Genomic DNA, 15,770 nt, shown 5'->3' with positions numbered 1-15,770 from the left:
ATTGGTTTATTAAATGCTCCACTTTTTAGACATTCTGAGAGATGTAGGCACCTGCAGAAGGCCCGAGCACTTGAAAGGATGTCTAATTTCAGCTGTTCAAATATTCTCTAGAATAAATAAGCATCTTCACTTCATCTCAGGTGCCACGAGGTGTCCCTAAAGAATAATTCTATATTGTACCCTTTCTCCCCACTGATTTTCCTTTACATAATACTGTGGGTGTGCTAACTCATCGCTTGTAGACTGTTCTCCAGAGAATTCAAATAAATACCACAATGATTAAGTTTCCTGATAAAAAGTGTATCATTTAGGATGACAGGGCTAAAGGAGATTGGACTTGATGATCTTAAAAGTCTTTGCCAACCTAAATGATTCTATGATTCTGTGACTGTATGAGATCTATTGTACCAACTAACACAGTCTCTTCATTTGAATGATCCTAAATATGAGAGCTACTGATCTCAAGACAGCCCATGAAATTCTAATTTCGTCCCCACTATGGGAAAGATCTTTCAGATTGTATGAAACCTTCTCCAGATTTTCATCTTTAGTAAGCAACAACCATGAAAACAATTTAATGAGGTTAACTAAATTCATCTTAGTTTTCTAGGTTTTCTTCACCATTAGGCCATGATTAACATCTATGGGTAGTCAAAGTATTCAGGCGTACATTGAAAAGTCAGAGTAGCAGTACAGGAGCGTGCTCATTCGGGATCATTTGGTGTTGATTTACGGATTATTATGTAAGCAGTAGCATTTCATGTACATCACAGATTTTTTGCCTTCCCTTGATTCAGTTATTTTAATTTTAAAACATCCTCTCAGATTTGAGCTGGGAACATTAAGGAATATCATATGCTACAGCTCTTTCACATTTGTCAATCCTAATTTTTATTTATTTATATATCAAATAATTCTCTTTCTATGGTTCACTCAATTGCATGCTGGGAAGAGAACAATCTCTGTGAAACAACTTTTATACTTGCCCATTTTGACTGCAGACTGACTTCAATGATCAGAACTTCCCTTCTTAATAATAATCATTTGGTAGGGAAAAGTAATGTTGCCTGAGACACTAGAAAAACAAGTGGGTAGATGCTTATGGTTAGTAGAAAATACAGCAAATGCATGGTACAGGAGCGTGGCTGCTGTTACTGCTCTTGCCTGTATCATTGCATCACCCAGTGACCCTATCACAAACCAGAAGACACACTGAAGCTAAGTTTTTCATCTAAACCCCCTACAAGGAGTTTTTCCAAATTTTACTGCTATAGACATTTAACATTACTAAATGAAGACATTTAGTGCAACAGATGCTGAAAGTATTATGAGACCTGGACATTCCAGAAACGAAGCATATTCAGCAGGATTCTCTCTGTTTGAAACTTTGGAAATTTCTGTTTTCACTCTCAGTGAGATCTTGTGCTGTTTATCCAACCTGGTATTTATTTTTCCTGTTTATTCTTTCCCATTTTCTTTCATGTATTAGGCTAACAAAGACATGATGACCATTCTGATGATCTTGCCAGAAGTTGGTAATAAAATAAGGATTCTCCTCTTTCTCCTAAAAAATGTGTTCTGATGCTGCTAAGCAACCTTAAGTGATGAAGACCCATTTATCTCCTTTAACTTATAGCAGCTTTCCTCCACATTCCCAGCTAGACTTCTGAAATTTAACCTTCATTTTAAGTTTTAACTTTAAGCATGAACAAACACAGATGCCAACAGTGTCTGTACATACAGCTCTCAGGGTATGTTTACATTAGTATTTTTTGTTCAAATCAAAAGTGCTTTTTGTATGTCAGTTTCCTGTTTGTCCCACTTACTATGCTTTAGTTGTCATTGCTGAGCAGCCCTTTCAACACATGCCCTCAAATGACTCTCTAATGCTCATCTCATTGGACAAAAAAGAGGTCCAGCCTGAAATCTCCCTATCACATACAAACAGAGGTGACATAAGGTCCTGACAACAGTTTTGCTCTGCAGGTCTACTCCTGTTTGTGTACCATGCTAATGTATACACAGCAGAAGAAAACTCTGGTTTAGAGTCTCCATACTTTTAAAAAGAAAACACTGATGACAAAGACTTTCTAATGTGAACCACTAACTAGGAGCAGCAGGAGTAGGAGATTTCATGAACTTCAAATGTATGAACTTCAAATACTCAGAGAATTATTCATAGTTATTTTAAAAAGCGTTTTAAAAAAATTGTGTATTTAGGGCCCCAGAGTGCACACCTTAAATGTGTAAATGCTTCATATTCTGCGTCACCTTATACTTTCTTAACTGCAACATAGGTACAGTACTGCTGAAAAACACAGTTGCAGGATGAAAAAACAGTAAAGAGAATACTCATTCATCTCCAGTATACATTCACAAGTTCTTGCATCCCTAAATACACTCTAATTGTAGCTGCTGGTTTCAGTCATAGTCTTACCCAGATGCTAGTAGGTCACTGACAGGGTTCCAGGCACAGATGAACACCTCTGATTCATGGCCCCGAAGGACTGTTGCTTTGTTAGGAGGAATTTCAACATCCCCATCAATTTCCATTGGCTTTGAATGATTATCTGTAAGGAGATATACCAGAATGAGTAGTTTGCAAGACGCTGCTAGGTCTGCTTTAAAAAATAAGCTTGCTACCCATGACCTAAAGCTTACAGTAACATATAAACTATAAACAATATTCTTTGCTGTGTCACTGACCATATTAATCTATATTATTCTCTATGATGATTCAGATTTATGCTATTTCCTCAAAATGTAGAGCTTGCCAAAATACTTTGTATAAATGCATGTAGCTGGTCTTCCAAAAAATAGCTAGCATGTATTTCGGTATAGTTTTTTTTTTATTTTTTTAAGCTGGCTTCATTAAAAATGACTTAAATATTTATTAAAATAGCAGACTGCCAGATCTGAGTAAAGCTTTATGCTGTTCTTTTAATAAAGAAACATACAGCACATATATTTTCTGTCAGTGTCCTGAAAGTAGTATGTGTACTACTAACAGAGGAAAAATATACCACGTAAGGGTCTCATTGCCTGAGCATGGCAGGGAAACAGTGAGTGATCAGCTACCAAGGGTACCATAATATATGCAAAAGTACCAGCTGAGGCATACTGCATGCTGTAATGCTGGGGTTTTTTAGACTGCAGTATAAACTAACTTTGTTTTTATAAAGCTCTTTTATTTCCTTAAGGAAAAAAAAGTGAATTTACAATGACGAATTTCTCTTAGAGGCAGCAATTCATTTCCATTTGCATCATGAACGTTTTCACTCCAGATTTTCATTGCTTCAGTATGTATCTTCCTCATTCAGCTCAAACTATACTTGCCGGCAACAACGCAAGATTATTATCCTCTGTGAACAAGACACAACCAAGGACAGGTATCACACTGAAACAGCAGACAGCAGATGTTACAGACATAAGTGTGGCCCATTTTGCAGAAAGCACATCCAAGAGTGGATAGCTGCCAGGCTGGGGGAAAGGCAGCCTCCTTTTATCTAATTGATGCTTTGGCCACCTGATTTTCTCTGATCAAAAGGAAAGTTCTCTTTCTGGGTTCTTTTGGTTAGTCATTCTTTAATAACATATGGAGATTCATAGGTTTGCAAGTGCAATAATTATGCTCCTTTACTGCCACATGTTTATGGCTTTTAAAATCAGCCATCTGTCCTAATACTCAAACTCTGCTGAGCTACTGCCCATCGAATGGCAGAACAGAGTGTGATGCTGCCATTGGAAGAAACCTCTCCAGATTTCTACCCTTACCTAGGCATTCAAATACAGTGTTTAGCTCTGCCTAATCTATGCTGAGTCACACAAATATCACTTCTCATTGCCTATTTGGTTAGGTACCCTATTAACTATGTCTGTGCCATATCCATGCCACAGATGGAATGGAATTCACACACAATTCAATGAGTGGCATAGCACTCAGTATCAAAATCAGAAAACAACAGTAGTTTCGCAGCTCACATTTCTAATTCAAAATGTCTATATTTTTAACTATACTTATTACCTATGCATTGTTGCATAAAACTAAAGATACTAGAAATGCCTCCCTGTGTTAGGCATTGTCCTAGATAATTTTCTTTGTCTATATAGCTACTAAAACTAATACTGTCAAGATACACTAGTAGTCAAGATTTAGCCCGACATTAGCAGCTGGGAACTCTGATATGATATTTTGAGCAATCAGGGCAATGAAGAGCAAAGCACTATTAAAACCCACCAGAAAACAGGAGTCTAGAACTCGCAATCTTCTATTTCTCAGCATAGCACAGAATTGCCAGGTTTAAAACATATTTTCATGAGAAAAACAGCAGCACAGTAATGACACAAATTGTCATGCTGCAGAAAAGAAATCTTGATTGACTGCTACCTGCGTTAGTACATACAAGACTGACTAGCAATCAAATACCTGCAGGATTATTTTCTATTGTCTTCCAGTAATGACTTCGACATTACAACTTTTGTTGCTCAGGAGAAAAAAGAGGGGAAAATGAGGATTCTTTCAAAAATTGCTCACAGATGTTCACGTTACATGTGTTCGCTTCCTATTTTCATCAGTAGTCAGGAACGTTCATATTTAGAGTACTACTGATAAGCACAAAACTTAAAATGCACCACTGAACAAACAGGACAGTTCATGCTTCTGTGATAATGCTTCAGGCTCTTCTCAGACTCAGATAGACACTAGCAATATAAAATGGATATGATTATGGTAACAACAAACTGCAGAAACCCCCGAGCACAAGATGGCACCGTCTGAGGAGTGCTGAGCTCCTTACGCAGCACAAGCTCCTTGTGAGCCCTGGTTGCATCTGAAAACCTGGCTCCGCTATGGATGCAGCTACAATGTATGCATGGGGAATGAGAATAAAACGATAAGTAAGATGTGTATCAAGAACAGGCTTCTTTAAAAAATAAAGGAAAAGTCTCTTCAGAATGAAAGCACACGGTTAAGATCTCATCAGCACAGAGAATGCCTCTGAGGGGCCCTCTGAAAGAGAAGACAATTCTACCACATGCAACAGTCCCTCATAGGTGAAAACCTAAGTCTGCAGGACACATAGTGGAGGGCTCTGCCCAAAGATGAACACAAACCACTTTCTAAATGCCACAGGATCTTTGGTTAAACCTACACTATATTCTTCTAACTTTTTTCTTCAAATGTATTCAAAATCCAAGTCATATGCCCCAAAACTGTTAGGATAAAGTTTGGGTTTTTTTAAAAAATATAATTCTAACACACCAATGAGTAATATTAGCTACTTCCTTCAAATTAATAGATATATTTTTAATATCTTACCAGTCCTAACTCTGTCTTTTCTCTATTTTTTTTATTTAAATCTTTGAAGGGCCTTTCACTGAAGTTGTTTTTTACGCCTGTAGTTACAATAAAGGAACTGGGCTCAGTCTTTTTCCAGAGGTTTATTTTTCTTAAACCCAAGCCAATTCTTGCAAATATAATGAAACAAACGATGCTAAAAATATTTGAGTTGGAAAACAATTCAAAGCTTGGCTCCACTTCTACATGCCATTTTTTATCTTTTCTACTAATTTTTGAAGTGACTCAAAGCTGAAAACATTACTCAGGAAGCAGCAAGAGAAGGCAACAATTTTAGTTATTTAGCATTTGAATCTGCACCTCAAACTGTTGTTAGATTTCTTTTCTGTCTCTTCCCTTTCTTAAATCAAAGCACCCTACCATATTATATTGATAACACCACATACAATACATCATGCCATATTAAATGCATCAATACTTTTTTAGAAAGTCTTATAGTGTTGGAATAAATGCCAACTGGGTAACTTCCCAAAGACATCTCCTTCACCTGCTCCCTGCATCCCACCTTTTTATGACATGCTGATATACTGGTGACTTCCAGATTACGACTAGCGACCAGCACACTGTTCAAACCCATCCTAGTATATGCCAGTTGTGTGGAATCCAACAATAGTGAAAATGAAGGTCTTGTAAGCTTCTCATCTTGCATACTAGCAGTCTTTTCTACCCAACAGGTCTCCTAGCTTTTACCTTATGCACATTATACCGTATCTTAAAACTTCTGTCCTACTCATCCTAAAACTTTTGTCCTTATCTGAGCCATTTTACATCCTACCCTAAACCTTTTGTTCTACGCTAAGCTCTTGACAGATCTTTTGTCTTAGTCTTTCCTAGACTAAACAGACTCTCTGAACATGGTGATAAGGGAAAAGGTAAGGCAGGATATAGTTTGCCCTGCATAAGCAATGAAAAGGAAGGATATGACCCCTTTGTTATTTCATTAACATAACTATTTTTCTAACATTACCATAACAGAGGGAAATACAATTATAAGAGTATGTATCAGACACATGCAGTGAATTGCCAGCTAGATTTGTTAGTCTTTACTTCTAGTGGCTTCTGCTAATTATGGAGACAGAGCTCTTGGAGTATATTTACACAGGCCTATTCAAGGGTGTTGAATACCAGTTTTGCAGTTCTGTGTGTATCTCCCTCGTACAACCCTCCTCTGCAGTTGTGCTTACATCACCTTGCTGATACCCTCTGAATGCCTTAGACAGAAAGGCTATAGTCTGAGCAAGGTGAGGGAGGGACCCGCCACAGACTCCGCTGTTGCTGGATTTCTCAGCAGCTTTTATCCAAAGCCTCTATATGCTTGAATTGCTGAGCTCACTTCTTCACTCAAGATGACCAACTGGCACAAACACCAGCTGCTAACAGTACATGCTAGCTGGCTAGCTCTTCCTCAAGGACTTTCTGTCTTCCCATTTCCATTGCTCTGTTAATTTGTCTATGTGGCAGGATGCTTAGTAATCACAGTAGTGCTTTGAAATTTTCTGTCTGGTAGCACATCTCACTGGTGGACATGGACATGTATCTTACCTCCATGAAATTTTACTGGACAACACGGCATCATGTTCTTCCAAACTGCTCCAGACAGAGCTATTGGATGATATTGTCACACTCCTCCTCAACACTCTAAGAAACCTCTGCAACTGTTTGCAAAAATCCTATAAATTGCTGTGAGAGTTATTAATTTTTAATGCTAAAATGGTAGATTTGAGAAATCGAGGCTTAGGGTGTGATCGTACATCTGAACTGATCTGAAGGGCTTTCTGTTTATTAATACAATTGCATGTGTTTTTCTTCTGATCAGAAATAAGTCTGGGGGGTTCTGTAACAGTGGTGAAACAAAAACCGGTTTTCTATCTTAAGAATTTGTTGTTTTTTTTTTTTTTTTGTCCAGGGACAGGAAGATGTTCCCCCAAAATTCCACAAATCAGCTGAAGGAAAGTGTCAACAAAAGAAATGTCAGCATATGATACATGTAAAAGTGCTTTCATTTCCGTTTGCACACTTTCACATAAAAAATAAGTTCAATTTCAAAACAAAGCATCGATTGGAAGTAAACCATAAGGAGTCCATAGTCTAAAAACAAATCAGTATTTTCAATTTTTTCAGAACTTATTTACAATTGCTTTATTAAATGAAAAACTTAATTTAAATAATTGCAGTTTTATTGGGAGAAAATATCCCATCTAAGTGCAATTCTCTGAAGAAAAAACCTGGTTTGAAAGCATTTTTTTCACTGACCCACAGAGGAGTCTATTCAGATCAAAGAGAAGATGGAGCCTGATAAAGGTATTTACACTGCAAAACAAATAAAATCTGTTACATTACTACAGTCCTGACCTGTTAACTCTAAGCCAAAGAGTTGTTGGGTCTTCCTGAAAAACCTGCCACGCATGTTCCTCTAGAATTTCCTCAGAAGGCAATCAGGAATTAAGGCCTCATTTCAGAAGTCAGCCAGTGCCCTAATATGGCTTGTACACAGAAACGAGAGCCATTAATCATATCTGCCCCACAGTGTTAGCACAGTTGGCAAGACCTAGATACACAAGCAGGTATGTCCACTCCTTGCTTTATATGCCTGACTTCAGATGTCTAAGGCATGAGCAGTCTCCTGTCAACACCAATAAACAAAGGTGAATTCAGAGCTCTTGAGAACTGACTGTTCCCACAGACTAAGGAAATCTCAGGAAGGCAGGACCTTCAGTTAGACACCTGCAGTGGACTCTATAACTAAATATGTGATATTAAATAAAAAAGGTGGGGAACTCCTTCCTCTGTACCTTCAAGACAGGTTGTCTGCTTCCAAGCTGTCTGCTGGGAATGGTCCTTGGCACATACAACTGCCTGTCCTGCGCTTGGCAATGTTGTTCAAAATAGCACTGTGATGTGAAACATGATTTTTACTCAGCAGCCACAGAAATACCCCACCTGCCTGAAATGATTCCCCTTAGTTCTATGGCCTTGCCAACAGCAAGTACAAGATAAGAACATAACTGAAACTCAGAGTGCCCAGTAATGACAAGCAGCCACATGGGTTTGCTTACTTATTGCATGTGCCCCATTCTCCTCTCCATTCACAGTGGCTTCTCCGTTCTTTGGTGTGTTCTGCTGGGAAACAGCAGTCGTCGTTGCTCCCGCTGTTGCTGCCGTTGCTGCTGCTGCTGCCGCTGCACTGGCTTGTTGCTGAGCTAGTTTCTCTCTGAATGCTTGCTGCCGGGTCTGAACAACATCAGGCATCACTGCGTCTATCAGAGATAGGGATTCTATTGGCCTGCCGTCAAATACTGTACCATCCTGCAGGGAGAACAAGCAGAAGAGGAACTCCAAGTTTAAGATCTTCACCACTGCGGTCAGCAAAGAGGCAGTGATACAGAGAAACAAAATTAGGTTGTGTGAAGATACCACATTTTGACTTAACTAGTAGTGCCACATTACTATGGACTGTCTCTCTCTTACTGATCTGTGATGGTGGTGCTCATGTTCCACTTAGAAATCTCTTTGGTGAATAAGTTATTTATTGGAATTTTATAAAGAACTTCATGCTGTGGGGGAAAAAAAAAAGTCTGACTGATGACAGAAAGTTTCTCTTTGATTTGTATTTGGAAAAAAAGAGTCATGGCTAAATCCACGACAAAGGCAAACAGACTTTGGCTGAACTGTCTTCCTGTACTTGCAAGGGCATAGGAATGGAAGCAGCTGATGAAGAATGAAGCTCAGCCAAAACAAGAAGTATGCACAAAAAGTGGTTTCTTAAACAGTGCTCATCAGCCCAGCACTACCACTTGTAGCTGACTGTACAGGACTACTTTACCATAGTTTTTCTTTTATTCCACTAGTTTTATTCACAATAGTGAATTATGGCTTTCATTTTGATTTCTGTAAAGTAGGCTTCAGGTTTAACAACCAACTGAGTTAACCTTTAAGGGCTGTTTTATAAGACTTAATAGAGACAGGTCAACAACTGCTAGATCTACTTAGCTTTGCTTCACTTTCCTATTATCTTAAATAGAGGGAAAATGTTTTAGTAGCCTTGTAAAGTACCATTTTACTTATCTTCTGCAAACTCCTTTTAATTCTTTGAAATAACCAATACTCAGCAGTGAAAGATTTGTGTTTGAGGAATAGCACTTAAGATTAGGATATGGACAAATTAAGTAGCTGGGAAACAATATAATTTTTAATAGGTGACAATAAGTAATGAAGAAAAATAACTGCTTGGCTAGCTGGTATACTTCTGTTGGATGAGTCATTGAATTACCCCTTACAATTACAATATTAAGATAACATGTATTTGTTTCCTCATAGGGAAGAAAAAGGAGGAAGGAGTCATTACAGAAGAAAAACATAAGCTCTCTTTCTCCTCCACATTTTTTATGTAAATGTCTCTGCTGACATTTGTAACTTGGCTCAAATCCCTGCTACACAATGGAAAATATATTTGCCAATGGATTTTGGTGTCTTACATTTTTAACTGTAAAACTGCTCACTGGGCTATTTCCTTGACTGCCCTTCAAAAGGTCATAAACAATACTTAAATTTCATGCATGTTAGTTTACAGTCTCACTGATTACTCGCTACTTTTAATACACATATAGAAGAATATACATAGCCCTTAGTGGCGTTCAGATGCAGAAAAAATGCCATTGCTTTGCTCTAATGTAATTAACAGCATGTACTTGGCCAGATTCAAACCATGAGAGCAACAGAAATCTTAATAGCGACAACATACATGTTTTCAGGTTATTCTCTCAACTAAGGCTAATTCTGAAGCTAGATACACAGGAGCAGAAACCTATAGCTGTCATACGACCTGAAGATAGGTGCTGTTATGGCTGGAAGTTTCTTAACTGTGTAGCTTCAGTTTCAGGCATAGGGCAAAATGTTAAGTAGCAGCAAACTGGGAAAGATTCCTTATGCTGTTTTGTTATTACAACTGCATCAAAGTGCAGCTTGGCATGAATGTCAAATGTCATTGCCCCAATTAAAAAATAACACATACATAACTCTAAAACACGGTATCAAGTCATAAAACGAAAACAACACAGAATGTTAGTGATAAAAACAAATGAGTTTCCAAACACATTGCAAACAACGCAACCTTTTCTCTACTTTACATTCCTTTGTTCTCACCCATGCTGTTAGCATGCTACATTCAGCTATAGAGGAAAAAGCAATTGCTTTTTAATGTATGAATATTTATTTCAGATTTCTGTCAATTAGGACTATCTACAGTAAATATTTTGTAATGTAGCACTTGCTTATCTGTCATGCTCCACTCCCTCTTGAAGCATCATGCCTTTTAGAATGGCAGGGCAAAAATGCTGGCTTTTCCTACACCACTTCTTTGTTTCCACTGGCAGTTCAAAGAATTCAGAGACACTCTGTGGCTGCTCATACTATCCCCACAGACAACCAGTGCCCAGGTAGGGTCAGAATTTACATACAACCGTTTTGCCATGTACATGAGAGGATGATGCCTGTTCTTATATGATCTGAGTCACAGTCACTTAAATCAGAGAGAGTATCTCCGGTGACCTCTGCGGATTTTTTGATCAGGCTTCTCACGGCTTGCAAAGCCATGCTGCCTGCTAGCAGGTGTCAGGGAGTGAAGTTTTAACCTACACTGCAGGCTTTTCCTGACAAATTCTGCTGTGACCTTGAAAACGCAAGACTGTAAATACAGATGCATTTTCCTGTTTGCGGCAAGAATCTGTGCACTCTGGATTTTTGACTGGGGTAGTGGAAGCACCATTAATATCTATTTAACCAAAGAAGCTCTCAATGCCACAGCTAAGAAGTGAAATATGGATCTATCTCAGAGCTTTTCAGCTCTCTGCTAGGGCAAAGTATAAGGAACAAAACTGAACCAGATGAAGAGAAACCATGGAGCTGTGGCTTGTGTCTCTGGGCTGTTGGGCCACAGTGCTTTGCAAGCACCAGGGTGTGGGTCAGTGGTGGTGGTGGTACTTACTTCGTTGATGCTGATCTCAGCCTCCACATACTGGAGCCCCTTCTGGAGGATGGAGATGAGTGCGGCAGGTGGCACTAGTGTTCCGTTGATGTTGGACTGGCTGATGTGGCTCTCAATACCGAAGGTGAAGGCCGAGTGGGAGAAACCTGAGAGCAGGAAAAGGAAGCCATGACACGAAATCTAAATGCACCAGCCAGATACACCTCCACAGTCTAAAAATAATCCTGCTTTGAGATCTGAGAGACGCTGCCGCGTAAGCAGAAGGACACGGGCTGGCTGCACGGAGTCAGGGAGGTTAACCAGAGCCATCCTGACCACCCTGCCACCACCCATCCCCCTCCCCTGCAACGCCGCACATATAGGGGAAGCTGTATAGAAGTGGAAATGCATGCAGAGAAAAATAACTAGGGAACTGCACTACCTGAAAACAAAACCAAACACAGAAAATAACAGGGACTGCCACAAGGGCCAGTCCAGCTAAAAAACAGTGCCTTAAATCCTCATTTCCCTCAGTGTATTTCAGCGTTGGTGTTTGATGAAGCTAAATACTTAAACCCTTACCAGCACACAAGTTGTATAAAATCAAGGCATGGATGCAGCTGACACAGGGGAGCCATTCCCTTATACCAGGGAAGAGATTTCAAACGCTCTGCTCATTTACTGCTGAGTACAACATGACGTGCAGAGCATTGCCATTAAAATGTGAAACAACAGAAAGGCCACTCCTGCAAACCTAGTTTTTGAAAGCGAACATTAATAGCAAAAGTAATTAACTGAGCTCTGCCAAGCAGCAGATGACAAGGCAGTGTGGAGGCCTGGCCTTTAACCAGCAGTCTTTCTCCTCCCTGTTTCATTTTTGTCATTGTCTGAGACGTAAGGGGCAATGAAGGTGACAGCACTGAAAAATAATGGACAATTTTGAAGAGAGGTGCCTTAAATGATGTCTGAGGCTGCTCAAAACTGTTGCTGGGTATGAAGGCGAGCACTGCAGAGCAACTGTACGTATGCAGGGGCAGATGCGGGAGGGGGGAGGGGAAACAGGATGTAGATATAACTGTAGGAACCCATTTATCACCACACTGCCTCCAGAGCATTAATCTAACATTAAAAGCCTTGGGGAAACCACCCATGCACTGTCTCAAACAGGAAGAGCCTTTGCAGTCTCCACCGACTAGACAAGAAAGAAAAAAAAAGAGAAAAAGAAAGCAGCTCTCAAATGAAAATACTTCCGTTAAATATAGCTGCGCCTCTTCCCCTTGTCAACAGGAGTTTCATTTATAGTTTTGTCCGTTAAGGGATTTCCCCCATATCACTGCAATGTCCAATTGTGTGTGGGCTGGAGGCTGGGATTCTGGGCTCACTCCACACTAATGCTTTCTCTCTCTCACTCAGATTGTTTTCAAGATCCTTTTTGCAGCTAGATCAATTATCATCATACATAGATAGCAAAAGCAAGATGAGAAACAGAATGTTTCCCACATTTGAAACCAATGTCTGTATTTCTCTTTAAGTCTCTCCCCCTCCCCCTCTCTCCCCATTTTATTTTGCCACTGTTTTTCTCCTTTTCCTGGTAACTGCCTCTATTCTCTCCCTTCCTGACCCTAACTTCCTCACACTCCTCCAGTTTTGGGGGACACTTTTAGAAAGTGGCAGCTCCACCTGTGAGCAGAATTACATGGGTTTACGAGGCATAAAAATAAAGCACAGGAAAAAAACACCTGAAAAAACTGCAGTATCATTCATCTAATCCCTGGTCCATTTCTTATCCTGTATTGCTCTTTATGTCCTGGTCTAGTTTATGAGCTGCTGGACCTCCTGCTGCATCCAAAATAGACTGTGAGATCTGCAAGGCAGTATTTTTCCCTTGTTATTAGTTCTGTAGGACATCTAAGCACATTACTGGGCACCACAATGATGAACAAATCAAGCACTGAGCATACACAGCCTGTGTCAGGGTGATTTAGGGCTTGGTCACCAAACACTGAAATCTCTGTGTATATATAAATACATGGCATGTAACTAACGAGAATTAGAAAATCAGATCTCACCTAATTTAAATTTACATGTATTTAAATTAATGAATGACAACAACAGCATCTTCTTGAAAAGGAATTGATTCGAAAACACATGACAGATAACTCCGCAAATCTTCTTAAGAACAGAGAAAGGGAAAATTAAGCTGTTGTCCAAAAGTTTGACTGCTAACAAAGCCAGGAGCTAGTTTGTGACTTGGCAGATCAGGAAATAGAAATACGTCTTCGATTTAGTGGAGAGATGGATGGCATAAAAATGGCAACCAACAAACATCGATAGAAAAGTAGAAAATTATTACTGTGGATCTATAATAGACTTAAATTTTAACTATGGCTTTGTACCTATCATTACTGCACTTGGTATCTTGCACTTTTCAGCTGGCTGCTGGCATATATCAAGCCCCCATCTTTGCCAGCAGACAGATGACTGAGGCATCTGTCTGCTGGGTATCCTCTTTGCCCAGCAGTTGCCACATCCCCAAAGATCAACACATCTCACCTTACTGCATATGAGAGAAGGAACTCCTCAGCAAAAAAACTAGCTGTGTTATTGCAATGAATCTTGTTATTTCACTGTTTCTGTTGTCGCTAAGAAACTATTACCAAAGCACCTGTTAGATGAGGAAACACCAATCTCCTAGCTACAGTGTCACTGAGGAGCAATCTCACCCACACATCTCCAGCAGTTGTGCCAAAATTTCCTAAAATCTTATCTGGTAAGATCCAAACACTGAAAATCAATAAAGCAAAACTGCTTAAGTGGGTGCTGCTGGACACTGTCTTCCTCACCCCTCTGGGAAAAATCCTCCCAATTGTAATTAAAAGAAAAACAAACAGAACAGAAACAAGTCAACCAGCCCACCAACCGACAGCTAATTACCCCCTGATTTCTTGTGCTTCCATAGCATTTATATAAGGGTCATGAAAGTACATTGGTTGTAAAAGCAACACACACAGTTAACAAAATCCTGAATGAAGCTGTACCCTCGTCAGGTTTCTGATAACACTGAAGAATCATTTGAGCTTTGTTTTTATAGTTACCAGATGTCATCAGTTCTTTTCAAGGCCCTGTATGTGAATACACTGAATTATATAGCAATGTTGCAGATCTGTAGGTGAGTCTTACAGAAAGGTGATTTCTATTAAACAAAGGCAAGTTTTTTTTAAATGTTAGCTTGTTACAAATGTTAACTTGGCCCTCCTTCGAAGTTCATGAAACCACATTGGGGAACATGAAGACAAGACACAAGCATTTCCCTTCCCTCAGTGACACTGTGCAGGCTGTCAAAGCAGTTGGGGAAAGAGAACAGAGACAGAAGGTGCTCTGCAAGTGGGGATCTGACAAAAGGGTGGGTTAGGAATGACACAAAATTACAATAGATCTGAACTCCAAATGCTGTAGTAGAAATGAAATGAATGGAAGTTTCAAATCTGTGTCCATATGCATTATTTCTAATAAATTCTGTCATTTTGGTGACTGTAATAATCTCTCTATAAAACAGTAATTTCTGTTCAAATAGCACCAATAAACGAAATCTTAATGGACCAAACCCTTGGAGGATACATGCAATGAGACTAGGAGCTTTTACGGTTAAAGACATGAACACAAAGGGACTAAAGGGAGAGAGCATAGCCACACTGAACCGGTTTTGTACCAGTAAATCAGACAGGCACTTTTGCCGTGACATGCCATGACATGCCCTAAATAGCATCTCTCAGCAGACTTGAGAAAACGGCTTCCAGGTTTTTCCTACTTCAAAAAAGATGGGGAAACATAAACCATCAAACTACGTATAATTGTCATACAAGAAAAATAAAACCCAAATGAACAGTTAAGATCTTGGTCTGATCACCTTAAAAGGAGGTGACTTATCAACTGTGGAATAGTTGTTCTTGAAAGATTTTACTGAGCATAAACACATACAAGAAATAATGAACATAAAAAACTACCCACTTAAATGACACCATCCCAAACCCCAAAATTGTTACACAAGTGCTTTTGACTTGAAAACTCAGTGAAATTCTGCATTGAGAGGTACTTTTCTGTAGATAATATACCACTGACAGTGGTAACAGGTCCTGGTTTTGTGCTGTATCTTCTCCCACACTGAGATGTCTGTATATATACTCTCAGTGGTACACACACAGTCACTTAGGAATTCTTGCCCTAGGCAGTGCCAAAAAATGCATACATAGGGCTGTGTTTTGCAAAATTTCACTGATAGACTTTGCTGTAACTGCAAAATGGAGATGATTGAGATTTTCTTCCCTTTGGCTGCTCCTTTTTCAGTTAAAAATGGCCTCCCTTTAAAACAAGATTTGTCATTGATCATAAAATGACTAGGTTTTATTTAATTAATATAATGCTGTTCTTTGTGTGCCTGTTTGATCTGCAGGC

At 39.3% G+C, this 15,770-nt stretch overlaps 1 protein-coding gene across 2 annotated transcripts in view; it reads right to left on the bottom strand.

Moving 5' to 3' along the window:
- Positions 1–15,770, bottom strand: part of TBL1X (transducin beta like 1 X-linked) — a 193,107-nt gene that overhangs the window by 25,890 nt on the left and 151,447 nt on the right. For both annotated transcript variants that reach the window (XM_034073769.1, XM_031051035.2), the window contains exons 5-7: positions 11,340–11,485; positions 8,413–8,662; positions 2,438–2,570 (exon numbers count right to left, since the gene is read on the bottom strand). In XM_034073769.1, coding sequence (XP_033929660.1) covers positions 2,438–2,570; positions 8,413–8,662; positions 11,340–11,485 — 529 coding nt within the window. The remainder of the gene's footprint in view (positions 1–2,437; positions 2,571–8,412; positions 8,663–11,339; positions 11,486–15,770) is intronic.

The sequence above is a fragment of the Melopsittacus undulatus genome, chromosome 2 (genome assembly GCF_012275295.1).
Source record: "Melopsittacus undulatus isolate bMelUnd1 chromosome 2, bMelUnd1.mat.Z, whole genome shotgun sequence".
NCBI lineage: Eukaryota > Metazoa > Chordata > Aves > Psittaciformes > Psittaculidae > Melopsittacus > Melopsittacus undulatus.
Note: the sequence above shows the minus strand (reverse complement) of the source record. Positions and strands in the feature narration are given on the sequence as shown.